Raw genomic sequence first — 24,171 nt, 5'->3', positions numbered from 1 at the left:
ACGTTGAAAAAAAAAATTAAAAAAAAAAAAAAAAACAAGTATTTTATGTGGTTATGTTTGTCCATTTTCATTACTGAAAAATATTACATTTTATAAATATATATACATTTATTCATTCAATCTATATTTTGATGGACACTAAGACTATTATCAGTTATTATATTTTTATGGACACACACACACATACACACACACACACACACATATATATATATATATATATATATATACATATATATATATATATATATATGTTTCTTATTGCCTTTAAAAATACAATTATTGGGGCCTGTGGGTGGCTCAGTTGGCTAAGTGTCTAACTTCAGCTCAGGTCATGATCTTGCTATTCCCAAGGTCCAACCCTACATTGGGCTCTGTGCTGACAGTTGAGTCTGAAGACTATTGCAGATTATGTGTCTCCCTCTCTCTCTCTGCCCTTCCCCTACTCATGCTCTCTCTCTTTCTCGCTATCTCTCCCTCTCAAAAATAAATAAACATTAAAAAATTTTAATAGAAATATAATTATTAATTTCTGTATTTAAGATTGTAATTGTTGGGCCATAGTGTGCTTCATAAATTGAATAAAGCCAAAACATTTTCAAAATTACTACAGCAAGTTATAGTCACACCAGTACACTATGAAATTTTCATTTGTTTTATTCCCTCACCAATTCTTGGTATCCTATGAATATTTAGTATATGCAAACATGCTGGTTGTAGGAAGATATCTAACTGTGGTTTTAATATTCATTTTCATTCAGTATAGTTGCCTCTGTGGGAACAAAGTTGGGGTGGGGCCACAGAAGGGTAGAGGGACCTTCCAGAGACTGACAGAACTGTGTATAGTTATTTTCCATTGCAAAGTCATAGATTTACTACCCCTTAGTACACTTGTTGGGCAGATGGCTATGATGAGCCACCCAGAACTTTAAAAGTGGTGGAAGAACTTCTCCCAGGTCTCTCTACATGACAACTACCTGACACTTCCCTTCCTCCTCATTTCTCCTATTGATGACACTCAGTCCTTGATAGCTATTTAGATTTCCTCTATTTTTTCCCTTTCTTCATATTGTGGCATCTTTCTCAGGTTGTATTTTGAAACCCAAACTAAATTTGTTCCAGACCATCAGCTTTGCTCATCCACTGATCTGCCCACAACTTCAGCTGCCCTCAAAAGTTATTTACTTCTGGCACGTTCCTGAGGAAAATGACCTCCAGAGTTCAGCATCAGCAGTCAGCTACAGTGACTGACATTCAAGCACTGATTTTCCTTTTTGTGACTGTCAGCTGCAATTAGAGCTTCTGTGTTATTTAGGTGTAAGAAGAGCTGAAAAATGACCTCCAGCATATTTCTGAAAAAAATATCCAAGGGATTTATCCAAGAATCCACAACTCATAAGTTGCTTTTATAACCCTTCTGTTATTAATATTGCCAAGGACCTTCAATTGGCTCACAGTTCAGGAACCCAGAGCAAGATACTAGAACTACTTTCCAGATTTCTAGTTGTGCCATAGGAGCAAAGCCATTGGCCAGCCACAGGACTTAACACTGATGACAGAAAGATTTGCACTCAACAAAATCCACATCTTTATTAATGCCACTTCTTTTTAAAATTTTTTTATTATGTTTCTTTATTTTTGAGAGGCAGAGAGAGACAGAGTGTGAGTGGAGAGGGGCAGAAAGAGAATGAGGCAGAATCCGAAGCAGGCTCCAGGCTCTGAACTGTCAGCACAGAGCCCGATGCGGGGCTAGAACTCACGAACCATAACATCATGACCTGAGCGGAAGTTGGATGCTCAACCGACTGAGCCACCCAGGCACCCCATCTTCCCACTTCTTTTCGGCTTGCATCACCAATATTCACTACATCCACACTTTAAGACAAATATTGATTGAAGAATTAATACCATTTAAAATTGCACCAAAAACCATAAGATATTATGAATAAACCTGACTAAAGAGGTAAAATAACTGTATTCAGAAAACTATAGATGGCATATGAAAGAAATTGAAGAGGAAAAAAAGAGAGAGAAAAGCATCCCATGCTCATGGATTGGAAGAATAAACATTGTTAAAATGTCTAAACTACCCAAAACAATTCACACATAAAATGCAATGCCTATCAAAATACCACCGGCTTTCTTTGCAGAGCTAGATAAAATAATCCCAAAATTTGTTTGGAACCACAAAAGACCCTGAATAGTCAAATCAGTCTTTTGCCCTCACTTCTAACTCTCTCTTCTTCTTCTAGGACTCCTATCACAGATTTTATTACACTTTAAGGAGTCACTGAGTATTTTAAGTCTACCTTTTGATAGAATACCTTTCTTTCTTTCTTTCTTTCTTTCTTTCTTTCTTTCTTTCTTTCTTTCTTTCTTTCTTTCTTTCTTTTTTCTTTTCAGCTTCATTATTTTCCATAATGTTATCTTTTATATCATTGATTTATTTTTCTGCTTTGTCCATCCTTGTTGTCATGGCATCTAGTCAGGTTTTCATCTCAGTTACAGCATTTTTAATTTCAGGCTTACCAGTTTTAAGTTCTTTTACCTCTCAGTAAGGGGTTCTTTAGTGTTTTCTATGCTTTTTTTCAAGCATAGCTCATACTCTTATAATTGTTTTTTTGTAACTCTGTTTCAGACATCATACTTCTATCTGTATTTATTAAATCACTGACAATTACTTTGTTATGTTCTTTCTTTTGGGTTAAATTCCTCCGTTTTGTCATGGTCTCTAGGTCACTATTTTTTGTGTGATTTTTAGGTAAACCTGTTATATTCCTGCTCTTGAGAACAATGCTTATACTAAAAAGAGGTCCATAAAAATGTGGGAGGGGTTTCCTATATGCACTCTGTTGTTATTTTTTTTTGTTGATTATATATACCCTCATTTCAGTCATCTGAATAATTTCTCCTTGATTGCAGTGGGGGGTTTTCAGACATTGTCCACTGTGTGGCAAGTTTTAACTATCTGTGTTTTGGTCTACTTGTTAACAGAAGTCAGATCAACATAAAAAAAAAAAACAACTAATACTAAAATACAATAAAACAAAATAAAATAGCAACTAGATCCCCTAGACTGAAGCTCTGGAGTACTCTATAATTAGTAGACTTGGTACGAGGGGTTTGTGTTGGTCCTCTGGGGAGAGCCCTGCTGCACTTATTCTCGAGTCTACGTGCTGCAGTGGAGATGTACTCTCAGGGTGCAGGGTGGTGGGTCTTGGTGTAAAATGCTCTAATCTCCACTATGGAGCACTGTGTTGTTCATTGAAGTTTGTCCATCTGACGGACTTGGGGAGTTGAGATGGTCTCACCCCACTCTCTCCTCCCTGGAGGAGACACACTCTTGTGTCTCCAGCCTCTGTCAGATCCCTGCCGTCACCCTGTCTGGGTCTGAGCTGTCTACCTTTCAGGAGGGACAGAACTCCTGTGTTATACTTCAGGCATGTGGCTGGGTTTTAAAACTCCAAGTTTTATGAACCCATGCAGTGCAGACTTGCACAGCTCTTCTGAGGGAGGGTCTCAGTGTGCTCGTGATATTTGCTGGTTTGTCCCAGAAAAGTAGTCTTATGACTGCATGTTGGTTCAGAGTTTATGGTAAAGCATAACAAAAGCCAGCATCAAGTTTGTTGCCCTCAGCTGATGTCCATGTCCCTATTCTAATGAACAAGACACCAAATTGGCACCACCAGTTCTTTTAACCCAGAGAAGCTATGCCACCACTCCCAAATACACTTTAAAAAGAGGAACTGTTTCCAACCATGTGATCCAGATGACCCTCATATCATGCTGCCCAATCCCAGATTTCCACCTTCCTTCCCCAAAGGAACACTGCTAAGCTCACCAGGCATGACTCCAGGTGATGGCGTGTACTTTTAAACTTCAGACTTTGTGCTCTGCTGCTTAGAATAACTTATAAATATCAGCCCCTTTCCTTTTCCCAGTCAATGGATTAAGGGAAGAATTTTCCTTATGCAATCCTCTGCCTGCTGCTTTTCTCTTTTTCTCTCTCTCGCTTGCTTGCTAGCTTACTCCTCTCTCTGTAATCAAGGCTCCTTCCATTTTGCAGCACTCACAGCTCTTTTCTCCCCCATATCAAATTTCTGCAGTTCCTCCCTACCAGGATCTGGTCATTTTTCTACTTGTAGATGTGCAGTATAGTTCTCTCAGTCTTCATATTGATTCCTTTTGTGTTGATAATTATTTCTTATGTATCTAGCTGTGTTCAAAGGATCAGGCAAGCTTAGAGAAGTCACACTATTCCTGAGCCATTTGCACATCCCTCATTTTCTTATTTTTAATTAAAACAGAATTGCAGGCATTTCAGCACAATGCAATTTTATCGTGTCTTGTGTGGGAATACACACAAGAATAGTTTCCCAAATTACTTTTCTCATGAATTTCCCTTTTACTCTAAAGTTTCCATTTTCTAAATCTTATTCTACAGGAGAGTTTAATGTTGGTAGAAATATGCCTCAATATGATAGATGTCTTTTCTCCTTAACATTTATCAATGTCCTCTAGGTAAAGGTTACCAGGAAAACACCTGTAATTGGATGAGTTGGATATATTACTCACTGAAGTAAGGGAAAACATGCATTGTAGCAAATTGTGGAGTTTTGGAATGAGAGGGTTTTAAAGGTAACAGGAGTCAGAATATTTTTACTTAATTATTATTGAAGTGAGCTACATTTATTATTATTATTATTATTATTATTATTATTAATCTTATAACAAGAGTGAGATTTTTTTACTTGATCATTGTTGTAATGAGCTATATTTAGAAATCATTTCAAGCTCATTTTTCCCTACTTAGTTCTTCAAAGGCCCCCAAATATCTGAGGACTTTTTTCCTGCTGTTAATGTGAGGAAGGTGAAATATGTCTGTATTTTGGCTTGTCAAGATTCTGTTCTCAGCCACCAGGCATCCTGTGATACACAATGTGATTTCCACTAATATACTAATATGTATTCACTTTTTCAGGCAGCATCCCAGAGGGATTCTTTCTCATGGACCATATTCTATCCTTCAGGAGACATGAGATCTTCCCCCAGAAAAGCTCTAATTGCACAGATCATACAATGCAGCACTGCTCCATTATGATACAGAGTAGCTACTGGCCCTATCAATATTCAAGACAGAAGGCAAACATAGGTTCATTGTGTTCTTTAGATTTCATGAGACAGACTATCTTCTTAATTTTTTCCCACATGTTTTAAGTGAGGGGCAGGCAACCATACCAGCTCTCAATTTTCAGGGACAGCACCTCAGAATACACCTACAGTTCTCTCCTAAATTATCCATGTTCTCTCTTGACCTTATGAAATATTCCATGAATGTGAGCTGTTAGATCCACTTAATCATATTTAGGTCACATCTCTTGAAATAACTTAATGACAATAGGTTCAGCATTGATTTAGAACAGTTCATTTATTATTTGTTTATTAACTGATTAATTAATGAATTAATTTTTCTCAAAAATTTTATTTTAACATTTCCTTACTTATATATTATATATTTTATTATAATAACACCAAATGGCCTGCTGGTGCATGAAGAAAATCCATGGCAGCTCCTCCTGTCTGGTTACTTAAGCTACTTAGTCTGCAGCCTAATTTAAAACCATTCTGTCTGACCCCATAGGTCTTCTTCTACTTTCTCACCCAGACCCAGTCTTTCTGCATTTTGCATGTTGTCTTGATTGTAGTAATTTACAGCTATGCATGTGGGAAATTCCATATTCTATACATCCCTTTCTCAGTGAGAGTTTTCCTGATGAGTAGACTGAAGTGAACCCACTCACTATTGTTCTGTATCTGGATACCTTTAGCCTTTCCCACACAACATTTTGAAATTAGTAACAATTTATCAGTGTTTGACTGTTTATTAGCAGTACCAGACACACAGTTACAGTTACAGATAATCAATCTAAGGTGTTTTAGATTACGGATACCTACAAAACATATATACAGTACCTAATAAGCATTTGTTAAGTAGATGAATAAATGATACAATTATATTAAATTAAGTTGGAGATTGTGTACATTTAAACTTCAAAGAAGAATGGAGGTAAAAAAGTGAAGAAGTGAGTAGTTGGAAGACATATTCACTTGAAGATTTTTTTTTTTGTAGTGAATATTACATAGTCTGGGTTTAGAACTCCCTTGTCAAAGCCATCATACTCCTCTAGGTTTGGGCAAAGTCAATAAGGTATGGGCTTCAGCCAATTTCCTGATGATGTGGAGCAGAGTCCATGTCTTCTTCCATCTCAAAAGATGAATGAAGGAGAGACCATACCCATGAGGGTCAACTGGGAATTAACTTTCCTTCATCACTTGCACAAGTAGATGCTTCTTTTGGGTTTTGTATTTAGTTCTGTGGCCTTGAATAGTCATCAAGTAAGTTCTATATCATGTAGTTTAACTCAAACAATTCTTGTCCATTAACAAAAGATATATTAGGAACTGAAATGATAAAAAGTTATAAATTATGGCATCAAAATGATTTTCAGATTTTAGATTTATTTGAAGGGAGAAGTCCATCATTCTAAAATAAAACATTTTTGTTTTATTTACATATTTATATATTTATTTTTATTTATTTATAAATAAAAATTTCCCTGCTGAAACTAGGGATTTTTATGAAGTTTGTAAATATTGTAATATACATATATAATATAATATAATATAATATAATATAATATAAATATTAGAATATTTACAAACTTCATAAAAATCCCTAGTTTCAGCAGATTCAAAATAGGGCAATTTTTGCTCAGTCACATAGAACGTCTTCTTCCTATGGCTTTTCTAATATGACCTAAGGGCAGGATGGTGAGAGGGTGTTCATTTTGACCATTGTAGAGGGGGCCAGGATAAAAGTATGGCCTCAGAGAATCTGTGAAGCAGTTTCTATAGGTGTAGATGTGAGAAAGATTGGTCACATTATAAAACGACACTCTTCCAGCCTCATAGTCCAGGAAGATACCAATAGTCTCAGGAGATTCCTCGAGGTGGAGTGTTTTCGGTGGGTTTAAAAGAGCTTGATAATCATTGTTTCTATTCAAGCCTATTGTCCAGAACCCAGTCTCAGAGGACACCATGATTTCTCCCCGTCTGCAGACAGAATCCTTACAAATGCCTAAAGTCCATTTTATTTTATTTTTCACACTCACTTCCCAGTAGTGTTTACCTTTGGAAAAAATTTGCTGACCTAATACACAGACCAGGTTATCAAACCGCTGTTTTCTTTTGGGTAGTTCCTGAAAGGTATCACCTCCTTTCACACTTTTGTTATCATCAGTAATTTGGAGATATGGGTTAGCTGTGTCTGGATCCAGGGTAACATTTTCTATAGAAGAACATGTTGTCAGTCTTGGCTATGATCAATAATATTCAACAGTAATTAATGCAATATACAAGAGTCCTTCCTTTATCTAGGAACTTTTTCTGCTTACTGGTACATGAAGCACATTTATAAATATTCAATTTTCAAAACAAAACATGAAATGAAGAAATATTTTCATTTTGTAGTTGAGACAACAAATACTTAGAGAAGTTTGTCCAACAATGATTACTAATATCCATCAATGTTTGGCTTCAAGTCCAGACTTACCTGATTCAATTTGTGAATTAACTGAAGACAATTATAAATATTTACATTGATTCTCAATGTTTTGACAGTTTAAAATTGTTATAAATCATCAAATGAAATTTATCTAGATTTACTCAATTAATTTTCCTAAAACTGCTTTCATATAGGTGCAAAATTCAGATACATGGATACAAAAATAATTTTTAAAGTGTTGTATGCTAAGTATATAAACACACAAAGCAAAGCCAAACTTGATTCAGATATTTACCTAATTACACAGGATTCTGTTAATGTACACTGTATGTATTTCTCCTATTAATTAAGTGATCATAGTTATAAGTAAAACTAAATTCTACTTGTATTAGTGTAACCACAAAGAAAATTCCATTAGTATTAATGCAATATTAAAAATAACTAAAGACTCTTAGTCTTAGTTAGCACTGTAAATATAAGATTGTATGCACTTAAAGCCATTGCAGCTTAGTTGTTCATGGGTATTTTTCCAAAGCAATATCTGATATCTAGACTATACTTAATTCAATTGGTAAGAGTGCCTCTAAAGTTGTCTCATGAAAGTAAATATTATGTAAATTAGTCATATAAACTGGAGAAAACTCCTAATAATATTCATTATATATATATATATATATATATATATATATATATATATATTCATTCATATATATATAACAGTATATTAATAAACACCTGGCATTTTTTCCTCACAGTGTATTTGTGTGAATCAAATGAAAATACTTTGAAATCATTAATACAAAGTTAGAAAATATAACACAAATTGTTGTTGTTCCTAATATTAAACAGAGGTCATACATTTGGCAATTTGTTAGATGTCAAAACTTCTGGTTTTTCAATTTGACAAATTAAATGAAGGGCCACAAATTTTGGTTCCTTGGAAATTAGTAGCATTGTGTCAGTAGCCTCCATCCTAACATAGTAAGAAGGCAGCCTGCCCTTACCCCATTCCCTGTCAGCTACACCCTAGAGACATTCCCCAATGAATTTCTGGTTCTGAAAAGCATGTTAGATGATATCATTTTGGGCTCTAATGTTCTGCTTCCATCCATCACTGAACCTCAGAAGCAGGACCATTTGTGATATATAAGGAGCTATAGCTATAACATACTCAATAATAAGCATTACAAAGTGGAAATTTTGGAGAAAAAAAAAAGGGGTGTGTGTGTGTGTGTGTGCGCGCGCGTATGTTTGGTGTGAGTTTGTGAGACCCCTTGTCTGGTGGCCCAGTGTACTGGCTAAAAATAAGAACCAATATCCAAATACTTCAGTCTCTAGTTACCTGCATAGCGTCGAGCATATTTCAACCCTAAAATTAAAAAAAAAAGAAAATAAAAGAAAAAGAGTATAGTTTTGTAACCAAGGTTTACCAATGAATAAAACAAGAAAAGGATGAGTGGTCAAAAGGCAAGTGCATGAGTCAGGGCTAGAGATGGTCATTTTCATTACTCACCTTCTTCTCCCAAGAATTTTATCCTTTCTGAAAGAATGAGATAGAGTAAGAGTTTGTTTTGAAATATATTTACATGTCTATCCTCACAGAGAAATATTACTTACCAAGTTCTTCATGAAGCTTTCCTGAAATGCAAAACAGTGACAAGTCTTGTGAGAATTTGGTCAGGACTCATTAACTAGACTCTCTTTCTAAATTTTTTTAATGTTTATTTATTTTTGAGAGAGAGAGAGACAGAGCATGAGTGGGGAAGGAGAATAGAGAGAGGGGGAGACACAGAATCAGAAGTAGGCTTCAGGCTCTGAGCTCTGAGCTGTCAGCACAGGGCCCAATGTAGAGCTAGGACTCATGAACCATGAGATCATGACCTGAGCCAAAGTTGGATGCTTAGCGGACTAAGCCACCCAGGTGCCCTAACTAGACTATCTTTCTAATCTTTGCACATGTAAATTGCTTGGGAAGAAGAAAGAGAAAGAGAGAGAGAGAGAAAGAGAGAGATTGAATTCAAGTTATATATTTGGAAAATAGGTATTTAGAGTCTTTGGCTGCCTTTGCTTTATCGTAATTCAAAGGATCATAATGCAAAATTTTGACAAGAAATAGCCTCTCCCAGGTGTTTGTATTAAGCCTATGGACAGACTGCCCTCATCAAAAGAACAAAAAAAAAAAGTATAAATTTAAGAAATTAGCATTGAAAACACCAGTGAGTTTGGATATAATTTCTTTTTCTCCGCACCTTAAGAATTAAAAACTAAATGCAGTTAGTTCAGCTATAATGTTTGTTTTGAAAATGTAATTTAGTCCTAACATATTAAGAAAGAATTTCAGTATACTATGAATTTTTTCATTTTTTATGTGTGATTTTTATGGGATAGAAAACTGTTCCCAGTTTAATCCACAGGTGCAGTAACATATAAAATATATAAACACACACACACACACATACACACACACAGAAAAATACTCCCATACACACATATGCACAGATGTCAGAAGGACAATGAGATACACCCACCCACAAATGGCATTACAGCTCTCTGTCCTGACACATCAGAGTAACTACAAGATTCCAGCTTCACCAATGGTATAGGGCTCCATGTCCTTCCTTTCTTTGGCTTTTAACCCTATTTATTTTCTGTTCATTTCCTCTCTTTCTACTTTCTTTCACCACTATTTATTTTATTATCTTTCTTTGCATGAGTTGTTGGGCATGCTGGTGGAGGTAGGGGCAATATATGCTGTCACATGTCTTTTTTATGGTGAAGTGCCATAAGGTTATAGTATTTAGGTATTTCCTGGCAATTTAAAAAGTAGAAAATTCTGTAACCTGTTTGCTAGGTTTTATTTTTTAAAAATATGTCAACAAGATTTTTGGCTACCGTGCCTGTAATGTCATGTTTATGGATGGAATTTATTTCTACAAAATTCATATGCTTTTAAACCCAGTGTAATAATATTAGAAAGTTGGGGCTTTTGAAAGTAATTAGGTCTTTACAGTGGAGCCCTCATGAATAGGATTAGTGCCCTCATAAGAAGAGCCATGAACACTTGTTCTTGCTCTCATCTTCTGCCTTGTGAGAGAACAGTGAGAACACGGCCATCTGCAAACAAGGAAGTGGACTCTCAGACACCGGATTTGCCGGTGCCCTGTACTTGGATTTCCCAGCTTCCAGAACTGTGAGAAAAATCAACAAAATGAAAAGTCAGCAATCAGAAAGCGAGACAATATTTGCAAATCATGAGGAAAGAGTTAATGTAGAAACCATATAAAAACATATACGACTCAATAGCAAAAAGCAAACAATCTGATTTTAAAAAATGGACAAAGGGAATGAGCAGACATTTTCCCACAGAAGACATACAAATAGCCAAAAGAACAACAGGTACATAAAAAGATGGTCAACATCACTATGTATATTATTATTATTATTGTTGTCACTGTTTATTATTTATCGACGGAAAAGAAGTAAATGCCAGTTGTAACCACATGAATGAAAGTGAATTGCGATGGCATTATGCTAAATTAAGTAAGTCAGAAAGAGAAAGAAAAATACTGTGCGATATCACTTATATATGGAATTAAAAAAAAAAAAAAACCTGAAGTCATAGAAACAGAGAATAGAATAATGATTACCAGAGGCTGGAGGTAGAGGGAATTTAAGAGATTTTGCCCAAGGGTATAAACTTAAAACTGGAAATGAATAAGTTTTTGAGATCTGTTGTACAGCATAATAATTATTGTCAAATACACAGTATTAGAAAAATCAAAGTTGTTAAGAAGATAGATCTTGATTTTTCTTACTCAGTAAATAAATCATAATTATGCAACATTATGGAGTTGTTAGTTAATGCCTTGGTGATAATTATATTGCAATATGTAAATGTATGGAATCAACACATTGTATACCGTAAACTTACACAATGTAATTTGTCAATTATATCTCAATGAGAAAGATAAAAAATAAGCACAGTTTAATTTAATTATTTTATTTTATTTTATTTTGGTTTTAAAGAGCTGTTTCAAAGTTGCTAAGAGACTAGATTTTAAATATCCTCACCACAAAAAATAAATGATAATTATGTGATGTGATATTGATGTGAACGTTACCAGGTTATAGTGTGGTCAATATATTCCAAATAGAAATGTATCACATTAAAAAAAAAAAAACAGAATTCTTAGGGATATGAGCTTTGCCAGATGTAATGTTTAATATGTGTTCAATACAGTGTTCAATATGTACCTGAAATTGATATGTGACTTAAGAATATTTAGCATCCAGTTATCAATAGATTTTTTTTCCTTTGCAAAAGTTTTGCATTTACTAGGAAAAAAAAGGTTTTTTTTTTAATTTTTTAAATTTTACTTATTTATTTTTAAAGAGAGAGAGAGAAAGCATGTGCAAGCAGCAGAGGGGCAGAGAGGAAGGGTGAGAGAATCCGAAGCAGTCTCCACACTAATGGTACAGAGCCTGACATAGGGCTCAGTGCGGGGCTCAAATGCACGAACTGTGAAATCATGAACTGAACTGAAATCAAGAGTCAGATGTTCAACTGACTGAGCCACCCAATAACCCCCAAGGTAATTTATTTTAAATAAAGTCTACTATCAATATGTGGGTGCATCATGCATTCAGAATCAAAATGGTGATTTTATTTTATAATCCAGACAACAAATCATTCTTCTAAGAAAATTATAATAATTATTTATCATTTCACTATAATATAATCATGATTTATCATTTAATCTTTTTGTCTGTTTTTGTGCTACATATGTAAGCACAAAAATATAGGCACTACCACAGAAATCACAGTCATGTAAATTAAGGAAGAAATTGATATTCAAAGATAGGGCATAGAGTTGTAAGTAATATAAAAATTTATGAAACACAAATTGTCATGCAGTTAGAAACTGCACTTATGTGAATAGATAATAAAATTTTAGACTAGAGTCTCATGGTGGCCAGCTAGAGTTGGTTCAAAATATAAACAGAGCTTTTTCCAAATATAACCAAATTATATCTCTCCCAAGTGTGATCTGTGTGATATCAAGAAAGTACCATAAATTAGGTTGATACTGTTATTTACAATGTGATGGATAAATGAGCTAACGTGAAAAAAAAAATCTGCATTCAGCATCTGGTATTTAACTTATCTGACATGTCCACAAGTAGCATTTATTACTTTTTATTCATGATATTCCTAATTTAACTGCAAACATTTTCTACTTATCCAGCACATTTTTCCTGAGACTCTTTTTTAGACAAAGCACTATTTTCATTGTGATGAATAAGACCCAGTTTCTTCACCCACAGAGGCATTAACAAGCTGCCTGACAATTGAAGCACCATTCCAAAATCAAGGTGCTTTAAGAGAAGAAGGGCCATCCGAGGTATTTGTGCTCATTTTCATAAGGGTTATATTCTTTGTGTTTAATTATAAACATAATTTGTTACAAAAATGATATGTATCAATTTATTTTAAAAAAGTCAAGGAAAGAAAAAGGGACCCATTAAGTGTCTATTACCCATCTATAATCCCTTTAAAATATCTTGCCATCTTCTCATTATCTAAATATGCAGAATAGTTTTACCCCACAATAGTGAAAGGAATAATCTAATGCATGTTTTTCATAATGTCCTCTATTCTTTTCGAGATTAACTGTAACATTTTAATGAAAATAAACACTATTCTATAGCATAATTAACTGATTTATTTTTAATTTTTTTAAATTATTTTTTTTGAGAGACAGAGCATGAGCAGGGGAGGGGCAGAGAGGGAGACCCAGAGTCTGAAACAGGCTCCAGGCTCTGAGATGTCAGCACAGAGCCTGACGGGGGTCTGGAACTAACGGACTGTGAGATCATGACCTGAGCTGAAGTCAGATGCTTAACCGACTGAGCCACCCAGGCACCCCTTAACTGACTTATTTTTAAATAAAACTTAATAAACTTTATTTTTTAAGCGTTGAATTACTGATTTTTCCCTTATTCTCATAAAATTAAAAACAAAATTATTGTTCATTTATAAATCCCATCCTTCAGGTGATCTGACAGAAAGGGAATAAAAGACAAATGATATACAGAAAAATGTGTCAAAAAATGTATAAAATAAAAATGCAGTTTGTGACTATAAAGAGCAAAGACAAAACAATAAATCAAAAACAGAGAATGAAGATTAAGCCTCTTTTTTTTTTTTTTTTTTTTTTTGCCAAGTGTCACTGAGGGATTTGTTCTAATTATCAGAAGTTTAGGCAATTGAAGAGATTACTAATGTTAAGAGAGTTGGTGAATTAAGTATTGAATTTGATTACCAACTTAGTGAATAAAATCACTGGATCCAGCTGTACAGGCCACTAAGAGGGGCATTTTGTTTGTATTTCCTTCTCCATTACCTCCCACTCCACCCTCCACATTGAATTATTCATTATGGTCATTTGAGTCTAGCTCCATCTTAGGTTTCCTGCTCTCCCAAGCCCTTCCACCAACCTCCACCCTTCATCACCCTTCTTCTGAGTCTTGCTCATTGACTGTGGAAGCTCCTTTACTGGTCTTCCAATGCCCACTCCTGCACACGTCAATGGATTCTCTAATGCAGTCTTTTTAAAACTCGGATCTTATAATTTTTATGTTGAATACCTACTTACTCAGAATTCCTCAGTTCCTTTCACCACTCATAAGATAAATATTAAATTCTAAAATTAAAAGGTTGGTTATTATCTGCCTTCTATCTACCTCCTCAGTCATAGTTGCTGCTAGTTCATTGGTGTATTACTTTATTAATTTTTATTCTTGTTTTAATTTTAGGTACATGACAGAAAGAAATATGTGCTCCATATTTGCCTATGTATTACTATTGTAAAGCACATTTTTTAAATATAAAGAGCATTAATAAATAAATGTAGGTTGTTGGTGGTGAAGATGATGATGAGGAGGACAATGATGACAAATATTTTTTTTTTCCTCTCAGGATATGTCCCACATGACAAACCTACCTTTGTTAAACTATAGATAAATGCTTTCATTCTTCCATGAATCACGTTTAATTTTTTTTTTTTTTGATAAGAGAAAAGATACTTGTTGGTATTTTTTATGAAATGAATTCAAGTTTTTCTTTACTCCAAAGAAGTATTAATTCAATTCTGGGAAAATGAGTTGAGAAAAATTACTGGAAATGTAACAAATATATGTATAGTGGTTTCAGATTTGGATTAATTTGTAGTTAATTCTGATTTCAGTCAGGAAGGGCTTATGTTATATAGACCCATTCAGAGTACTTTTACATTTGATCAACAGCTTTCCTTAAGTGAGAATGTTTGTTGCATAGAAAATCTAAATCTTAATAGGATTCCAAAATTAAACACAGCAGGGACATAAGCTTCCAGGTCATGGAAATTAGAGTCAAAATTAAACCATAGACTTTACATAGGATTTCTCTTTTCCATTAAACTACCGATTTTACACAGACTGTACACAAACATGTACAGACTTTTAAGACCTGTTTATTTAGTTCAGTGTATATCTCAGAGTAGATTGTCCTAGCTTTTCTTTTTCTTTTTTTTTCTTTTTTACCACTAACCATATAATCTGTTCTCTACCTTCAAGAAAATAACATTTTGAATTGAAAATCTTGTCACTGTACCCCTTTTTAGAATTTATATGATTTCCTTATTTTCTTGGATAATATTCAAAATTCTGTTTCTTAGAGAGCATTCAAAATTCTTAGAATGGTAAGGAGATGTTGCATTTACCAGCCTTTGCCTACGTATAGCCTTGTCTAGGTTTTCTGAACCAGAGGCACCTGTCTAATATTGCCTCTTCTAATAGAACCACAGGCTCACCTCCCCTCAGAGTTCAGTGCATGTTGTGCTTTCTGCTTTACACGTGGTAGTTCTCTCTTTGACCTACCTGTCCTTTTCAATATCTCCAGCCTCTTCTGCATTGACTTTCTTTAGCAAATCTAGAACCCCATGTCTAAGCCCAGTCCAACTGTTGTACTATCCATGGCATCATTAACCTTCCTCCATAACAAATATTAGAATATTTGGTTTTTAATTATTATTTAAATGTGGAATTTGTATCATTCTTATAGCAACTTCCATAAAGAAAGATAGTCCTTTTGTCTCATTGTTTCTTAAGCACTGACTGTAAAATAGTCAGTTAATTACTATATATACAAAAGACAAATGACCTCACTGAATGGCACTGAATGTAAGACCTGAGTTCCAGCGCTAATGGCACACATGGATTCATCTTGTTCTTCTGTATTTATGCCTAAAACTTTGTCTTATAAATAGTTATGTTCACTTTTTAAAGTAGCAGGAAGATACTTTACTTGTTTTGAAAACTTTTAGGTCACACATGGGGTGCCTGGAATTTGTTCTTTAATAATAATGAAAGAACATCAATATTGGAATATTGATATGGGATATTCAAACACTGCTTCAGTCAAATATAAATATCACTTACCGTTCTTTTTTTCTATGTTCCCTATATAAAGAAATAAAGAAAGAAAATGTATGTTAGAACGTGTCCTCTTATCCCTATTCATGGAATATCTGTCCTATTACTTGGTTTCAACTTGAAAACAGAGACCCTGAGAAGAAATACTTAATGATCCAGTGTATATGTGTGACACAGAGAGAGATAGTTATTTCCTGAATAATAATAATAATCATAATAATAATAATAAACACAAACTAAATACGTACTATTTGACTTGTAAATGTGTTTATGTAGATATAAAATACGATATTAAAAGTGATCTCTTTTGGATGATGTCTCAAATTTGAGAATATAAGTGCCAAGGACCTACAAATTCTACCCATTCTTTCCAGGATAAGAGGGAAGTCTGAAAGTGGCCTTCAGACCCTCATTTTATCACACTTCATTTACAATACCTGGCAGCTGATAAGAAGGAAATGAAGGGGGGGGGGCTTCTGAGAAAGGAGGATTTACTGAAATGGAGGGTTTGGTTTACCTTACTTTGCATTAAAGACGTGGTATATTTGGCATACTCAGCTCTAGCAATATATCCTTTATTTGAGCAACCATAAAAACTTAACGTGTCTGTCTTGGATTTTTAGAAATAAGGAGGTACTTTCCCGCTTCACACCTTAAAATGTTCCAAACTACAGGCTGTTTAGATGTACAGTCTTGGAAACATACCATGTTTATCTTACATTAATATAAACTTACTGCAGATTTGTCTTCCAGAATGAACGCCACATGGCTGCAGACTGAGGGTCGATTGGAATTTCAATGGATTGTACCCCCAACCACTTCGGGATAACCCATTTCTTTGAGTGTTTCAGAGAAGAGTCAGCAAAACTGTTCACAAGGCCTTTCTTGAGAATTTTCTCAAGTAGATAATAATATAGTATGTTTCTTGATATTACCAATTTTATTTAAACAAGTATATTTTCAATAGCTATTTATTAAACATTTGACCAAACGTGAGTATAGGGCCATAGTTATATGTGGCTTTATAACTGGTTTGTAGAATAACTTAGAAATTATCAAGTTTATGCAAAAAACAACCTTATTTAATCTCACTGTTAAAGTTTCAAATAAATTTCCCAGAATTATTTTTTCATGTCTATTTTGGGTATTAAATTGTTCAGGCCATGCAATAGCCCATTTCCCTTCTGCCTCAGGTCTCCTACCTTCTCTCACCTCCCATGAAACTTGTGGTTCCTCCAGGAAAGAGAACTGAAGGTGGAGTGGAGTGGGAGTTTGTGTAAAGGAAGGAGAAAAACTTGTCTCACATGAGGGTCGTCTGTGTGCTTAGATGTTCAAATTATCACTTTCTTTTGGAGAGGATTTTGGTAGATTCCTTAAGGTCCTCCCTGTCAATTCCCACACGAACGATAGCCTTTCATGGGAGAGGAGTACTTAGTAACTCTCTTAGGAAGTGTTCCCTCCACATCACTCTCTTGAGGTCACATAGAGCCTAACTGAAAGTCTCATGCCAAATATATTTCTAGGCATCTCCAGGATAAAATTCTTCACCTTGCTTCACTTGGCCCAGAGTTGCATGGCCAAAGACATGAGATTCAATTCAATATAGTATTAAGGAAATATAAGAAATTAATTTTGACATAAGTGTTTCTCCAAAAATTAGGTGTTATGTGATCTTTAAACCCTAGATCAGGAAATAAAACATTAGGTCTGTTTCCTAGCTAATATTTTCTTTCATACATAATCTAGAAAAACAAGGAGCAAAACAATTTGACAAAGAAAAATATAAATACAAATAATTTTTTCCACTCAACAGATATTTGTGGACTGGCTGCCCTTAGCTCCGCATGGATCAGGCTCCCTCAGTAAAGGAGGACACATAGCTCTGACCTGTCACATGCACAGATCACCATGAAAAACAATAATGAGAGAATGAAATGGCTGTGGGATACCACAGACTACTCATATCCCTCTCTCAACTAGTGACGGTTCACCAGGTTCCCACAGGAAAAACAGAGTTAATTAGGAAATGATTACAGAAATAAAATATTTCAGGAATAGAGAAAAACAAGTGCAAAGGTACAGAGACCAAATTACCATAAAAAAATTATCCTAAAAACAAGGCCAAGAATAAAGAAAAATCAAAACAAAAATATGCATATGGTATATCAAAGCTTATGCATATCATATTTTTTAAATTTTATATATCATATAGAAAAATGCAAAGTCTTTAAAAGTGCCCAATATTGATGATGATATATTTGATTGGCATCCTATTGTATAAAATAGAATTAGCATTAATTGTTATTTAATAATATAGATTCAGATATTAGAAGAAACCAATATGAAGATCAAAATTCAGGTATTAGTTTGTATTTAAGAAGTAATAGTAGAAAAATCATAAAGGAATATCTGAACACCTTATTGAGACTGTAAAAAATAAAACAAATAATAAACAGGAGAAAGATTTCAACAAAGATGCCACAGTGTGACTCTTTTAAAATGCAAATCATTTATAGAACTTATAATTTATAATGTTACAAAATACAAAATAGTTTCAACTTATGACTAATCATATATAGAGAGACCGCTTAAAAGAAAGACCATTTAAAAAATAGTTTATGATATGGAATCAATTGCTAAATTTTAGTTGACCAATATACTTTTCTATGATGTCTGCCGCTAAAATTTAAACAAATACTACTCACCTTTCTGTTCACGTAAGAGCTCTGTGTAAAAACAAATATATAATAAAGAATTCAACAAAGTATATATGGAAGAATTTCTAAAGAAACAGACTTTACTCAAATCTTTCAACATCTGACTTGGTAAAATATTAGGCAAGTAGGTGAAAATTAAAAGCTAGAGAAGAAAAAACCAAAAAATAAAAAAGAAGGCATTGTGTACATTATCTCAAATAGATAATTTCTAAGAGACTGCAAAGTATCATGAAATATGCTCATAACTCCATCATCTACGGTCTCCTTTCTCCAAGAACTAAGTCAGTCCATTCTGTTCCATCTGTTGATTGTGTGGATGTCATCCTAGAATATTTCCCAAGCAAAGTTCATCCAGATTACACATGGGGTTTGAACTACAAGAGACTGGGACAAGATCAGTGAGCCTTTGAGAGGAGAATATATCCAGAGCCAGAAACAACCTGAAACAGCTAATTAGTCTTTATTGCTCATCCCAAGAAGAAATCCTGGACATTGAAAGACATAATTTTCCTCTAATGCTTCATCTAGGAGCATAGTCTGATGATAATACAAACAGCGATTTCTACTTTGGAAACTGGTGTGTGGTACATGAGGAAAATTTTTTAAATTTGAGTGGGTCAGAATAGGTAAGAAAGAATCCTCAAGACATGAGGAAATTTTGAAAATGCAGAAGAAAAAAAAAAAAAAAAAAAAAAAAAAAAAAAAAAAAAAAAGAGGTTAGAGTGGGAGAGAGCCAAAGCATAAGAGACTGTTAAAAACTGAGAACAAACTGAGGGTTGATGGGGGGTGGGAGGGAGGGCAGGGTGGGTGATGGGTATTGAGGAGGGCACCTTTTGGGATGAGCACTGGGTGTTGTATGGAAACCAATTTGACAGTAAATTTCATATATTAAAAAATAAATAAATAAATAAATAAATAAATAAAAAGAAAAAAAAAAAAAAAAAAAGAAAATGCAGAAGAGAAAAAAAAATGTTTTCCAAGTACATTTTACACAAGCTTCCTTTTCTCAATTCCAGTGAAAGTGGGTTAGCAAGTAAACATGCACTTCAAACAAGCAACAAAAAGTGAGAATAGCTAACATTAGTAGAGATTTGGATAGTAGACAAGGCTGTGTTGTGCATTGAAATGTAGCACCCTGTACCTTTTCAGTATATCTGGTAGATTTAACTGCAGACCTTCCTTTAGTATTTTCCTCAAGTATTACCCAGTTTCTCCTCTCTGTAGAATCAAAGCAACATTTGCAAACTTCAAGGGATTAGACACAGCATGACCTAACAGAGCTCATGGACACTGGAACAACCTAATTAAGAAAAAATGAGGGGCGCCTGGGTGTCTCAGTCGGTTGAGCGTCCAATTTCGGCTCAGGTCATGATCTCGCGGTTTGTGAGTTCGAGCCCCGCGTCAGGCCCTGTGCTGACGGCTTGGAGCCTGGAGCCTGCTTCAGATTCTGTGTCTCCTCCTCTCTCTGCCTCTCACCTGCTCATGCTCTGTCTTTCTCTGTCTCTCAATAATAAAGTAAAAACCTTTAAATTTTTTTTAAAAAAGAAAAAAATGAAAGGAAATGCACAATCCCAAATTCCAAAGTGATATTTATATACTTATATCTTTACCAAGTGTTTTTCTCCTAAAACTTTCCTTCAAAAAAGGCCTGACTTTTTATACTGTGATCAATATGATATACACAAGGAAATAATGAACGACTTACCATATTCTTTCCGGAGTTTACCTTTAAGAGGAAATACACAAATTAGTTAGAGTGAAACTAAAAATTCTGAGAGTTCACTGCTCTGTGAAGGTGATGCAGTTTATTACAGATGGAGGTTGGAAACTATATTTTGTATCTGTGAACCATGTGTTGTGCAGCGGATAACAAGTAAGTACAAGTTTCATCCTCATAGAGCTTATTCACAGAGTTTTGAGAACCTGTACTATGATTCAGAGAGGTCTGAGTCATGACCCTCTAACACTGTCCAGGATGATATTCTCTCGAGAATAGTGGACCTGTTGGGTATTTAGTAGTTCTGAGCTGTCTTACATTAAAATATCCCCAAAGGACAACACTGTAACAAGTCTTGCCAAATGCTTTTAAAATTTTCAAACTGTTTGAATTAATCTCTTTCTGACACTATTAGCTACATTTATGACAGTTGGAGGAGGTCATTCAAAGAGAATGAGAGTAAAGTATGTATCTCCAAAATCATATCTCTATGCTTAGGAGAGTGCAAAATGTTATTATCTTAAACCCTTGTTTACACAGCAAGATTTTTTTTTTTAACTGAAGCATAATTGACCGGATATACTTTATTAGTTTCCACTACCAAAAGGTAGTGATTGAATATTTATGTTTTATGAAATCATGAGTAAATTGAGTCTAGTTATTATTGACCACCATACAAATAGAATAGAATAGTATTGACTATATTCCCTGTGCTGTACATTATATACCAGTTTTTTATTTTATTTTTTACTTCTTTTTTTAATATGAAGTTTATTGTCAAATTGGTTTCCAATACAACACCCAGTGGTCATCCCAACAGGTACCCTCCTCAATACCCATCACTCAACCTCCCCTCCCTCCCACCCCCCATCAAACCCTCAGTTTGTTCTCAGTTTTTAAGTCTCTTACATTTTGGGTCCCTCCTTCTCTTTTTTTTTCCTTCCCCTCCCCCATGCTAAGTGAAATAAGTCATACAGAGAAAGACATACCATATGTTTTCACTCTTATGTGGATCCTGAGAAACTATACCCATTTTCTAAATATATTTTGTTACTGAAAGATAACACCTGTTATTTCCCTTTACTCATTTCATTTATTCCCCCACCAATATCCTCTATAACAACCATCAGTTATTCTCTGCATCTAAAACCACAGTTTGTTTTGTTCTGTTCCTTAGTTTGTTTTAATTTTTATTTGTATTAAAAAAATAATGTTTATTTATTTTTGAGAGTGTGAGAGAGAGAGAGAGAGAGAGAGAGAGAGAGCACAAGTGTGGGAGGGGAGGAGAAAGAGAGGAAGATACAGAATCCAAAGACTCCAGGCTCTGAGATGTCAGTACAGAACCCAAACTAGGGCTTGGGCTCACAAACCACGAGATTATGACCTGAGCAGAAGTCAGACATTCAATCAACTGAGCCACCCAGGTGTCTCTGTTTTGATTTTTAGATTCCACATGCAAAAGAAATCATATGGTATTTGGCTTTCTTCATCTGAACTATTTCACTTAGCATAGTACTATCTAGGTACATCCTTATTGTCTCAAATGGCAATATCTCATTCTTAATTCATTTTTATGGCTAAGTAATATTCTATTATATAGATATAAACATATATATATATATATACATATATATGTATATATATGTATATATATATATATATATACATATATATATATATTCACACACTATGTTTGTGTCCATTCAACAATCCATTCAACAATCATTGGACATTTATGTTTCTTCCATATCTTGGCTATGTAAGTAATGCTGTAATAAACATAGAAATGCTTTTTAAATTTGTGTTTTTAATTTTTAGATAATTACCTTGTACTGGAATTACTGGATAATGTGATAATTCAATTTTTATTCATTTTGAATATCCTCAAGCAGTTTTCAATAATGGCTGCACCAATTTATATTCCCACCAACAGTTCACATTATCCCCTTTCCACATATTTACGATTTGTTGTTTCCTGTCCTTTTGATATTAGTCATGGTGATAGATGTGAGATTATATATTACTGTGGCTTTGATATATATTTTCCTAATGGTTAGTGATGTTTAGCATATTTTCCTGTAACCATTGTATATCTGTACATCTTTTTTGAAAAGTCCAGTCAGATCTTTGCCCATTTTTAAATTGGGTTGCTTGAGTTTTTGATATTGAATTGTATGAGTTTGTTATATATTTTCATAGTGAATCCCTTATTAGATACATAATTTGAAAGTATCTATTCCCATTAAGTGGGTTGTGTTTTCATTTTGTTAATAGTTACATTTGCTGTGAAAAAAATTGTTTGATATGGTCCTAATAGTTTGTTTTTGTTTTTGCTGTCCTTGCCTGAGGAACCAGATTCTAGTAAATATTGCTCAGACTTTTGTCAAAGAACTCACTGCTTATGTTTTCTTCTAAGACTTTTATGGTTTAGATATTACATTTATGTCTTCCCACCCATTATCAATTTACTTTTGTTTATGGTGTGAAAGTGGTCAAATTTCATTCTTTTGCAAGTATCTTTTTAGTTTTCTCAACATCATTTATTGAATGGATAGTTTCTCCATTGTATACTCTTGCCTCTTTTGTCACTGAATAATTGTCCATATAAGTGAGGACTTATTTGGGGGCTATTCTGTTGTGCTCATGTATTTATTTATCCACATGTGTGCCAATAAAGTACTGTTCTCATTATTTTAGCTTTACAGTACATTATGGTATCCAGAAGGGTGATACCATGAGCTTTTCCTTCCTTTTCAAGGTTTCCTGCTTCAGAGCTAAGATGATTGCATAGTAAGAGAACTTTAGGCTTTTCTCATTACTTAAACAAAACTAGATGGCTGTCAAATCATTCTGAATACCTATGAAATTGACCTGAAGACTGACAGAACAACTTCACAACTAGAGGGAGAGAAAAGGCGACATTGAGGAAAGTAGGAAATGCAGAGACATGGTTTGGGGGAGACATGGATCCTGGGCACTGTGGAAGGGAGGGACCCCTGGTTGCAGAGAAAGACAAGAGAGAGAGAGACAGAGACAGAGACAGAGGCAGAGAGAGAGACAGAGAGAGAGAGAGAGAGAGGATTATGCAGGGGAATGCACAAGGAGGACACTTCCTCAAAGCCATTGACTGGGAATAACAAAGGAGCTTATTTCCTAGAATTTTTTTTTTTTATCCAATAGGGCTTAAAGCCTGGAGTTTTTAATGTCAGGGGGCTTAACTGGGATACAGAACAAAAAGTACTGTCCTACTCCTGTGGAGAAGGCAGGCAAACACTACAAGGGCAGGTGGCTTGGCTGGAGGAATGCTTGGGGAACACAGGTAGGGATTGTTATTCTTCTTGGAGCACTTGAGTGACAGGTGGCATTCATAGGGACCCCTCTACAGGGACAAAAGTGTCAGAATGTTCCACTTCCCTCCCACACCATTGATAATAATTACAAAGCCTTATGTCAAAGGCAGCTCAACCCTGACACTGTCTTCCTAGCCTGTGATTGCCCTTATCAGCAAAATCTGCATCAGTCTCAGTGAGATGAGACCCTCTTCCAGAAGACCAGTGCAGCCCCTGCCCAAACCATGTCCCTAAAGTCTGTTGTTTTCAAAGTTGGGAGCCTTTACTGGAATGGACCCTGCAATGCTCATTGCTAGAAGATAGGCAAACTACCTAGGGACAGACAGCATGGAAATGGGAATCTGAAAAACA

At 34.7% G+C, this 24,171-nt stretch overlaps 1 protein-coding gene across 4 annotated transcripts in view; it reads right to left on the bottom strand.

Annotated features, from left to right (window-relative positions):
• Positions 1–5,499: 5,499 nt before the first annotated feature.
• LOC131518555 (butyrophilin subfamily 1 member A1-like) overlaps positions 5,500–24,171 on the bottom strand; it is a 79,581-nt gene continuing 60,909 nt past the window's right edge. The window contains exons 5-12 of one of the 4 annotated variants that reach the window (XM_058740849.1): positions 20,459–20,479; positions 18,742–18,762; positions 16,043–16,063; positions 9,182–9,202; positions 9,078–9,104; positions 8,907–8,933; positions 7,190–7,348; positions 5,501–6,462 (exon numbers count right to left, since the gene is read on the bottom strand). In XM_058740849.1, the coding sequence (XP_058596832.1) occupies positions 6,404–6,462; positions 7,190–7,348; positions 8,907–8,933; positions 9,078–9,104; positions 9,182–9,202; positions 16,043–16,063; positions 18,742–18,762; positions 20,459–20,479 (356 nt within the window). In that variant the 3' untranslated portion in view covers positions 5,501–6,403. Of the gene's footprint in view, positions 6,463–6,727; positions 7,349–8,906; positions 8,934–9,077; positions 9,105–9,181; positions 9,203–16,042; positions 16,064–18,741; positions 18,763–20,458; positions 20,480–24,171 lie in introns of those variants that run through there. The other 3 variants (XM_058740850.1, XM_058740846.1, XM_058740848.1) reach the window with 3 other exon arrangements.

The sequence above is a fragment of the Neofelis nebulosa genome, chromosome 1 (assembly GCF_028018385.1).
Source record: "Neofelis nebulosa isolate mNeoNeb1 chromosome 1, mNeoNeb1.pri, whole genome shotgun sequence".
Classification (NCBI taxonomy): Eukaryota; Metazoa; Chordata; class Mammalia; order Carnivora; family Felidae; genus Neofelis; species Neofelis nebulosa.
Note: the sequence above shows the minus strand (reverse complement) of the source record. Positions and strands in the feature narration are given on the sequence as shown.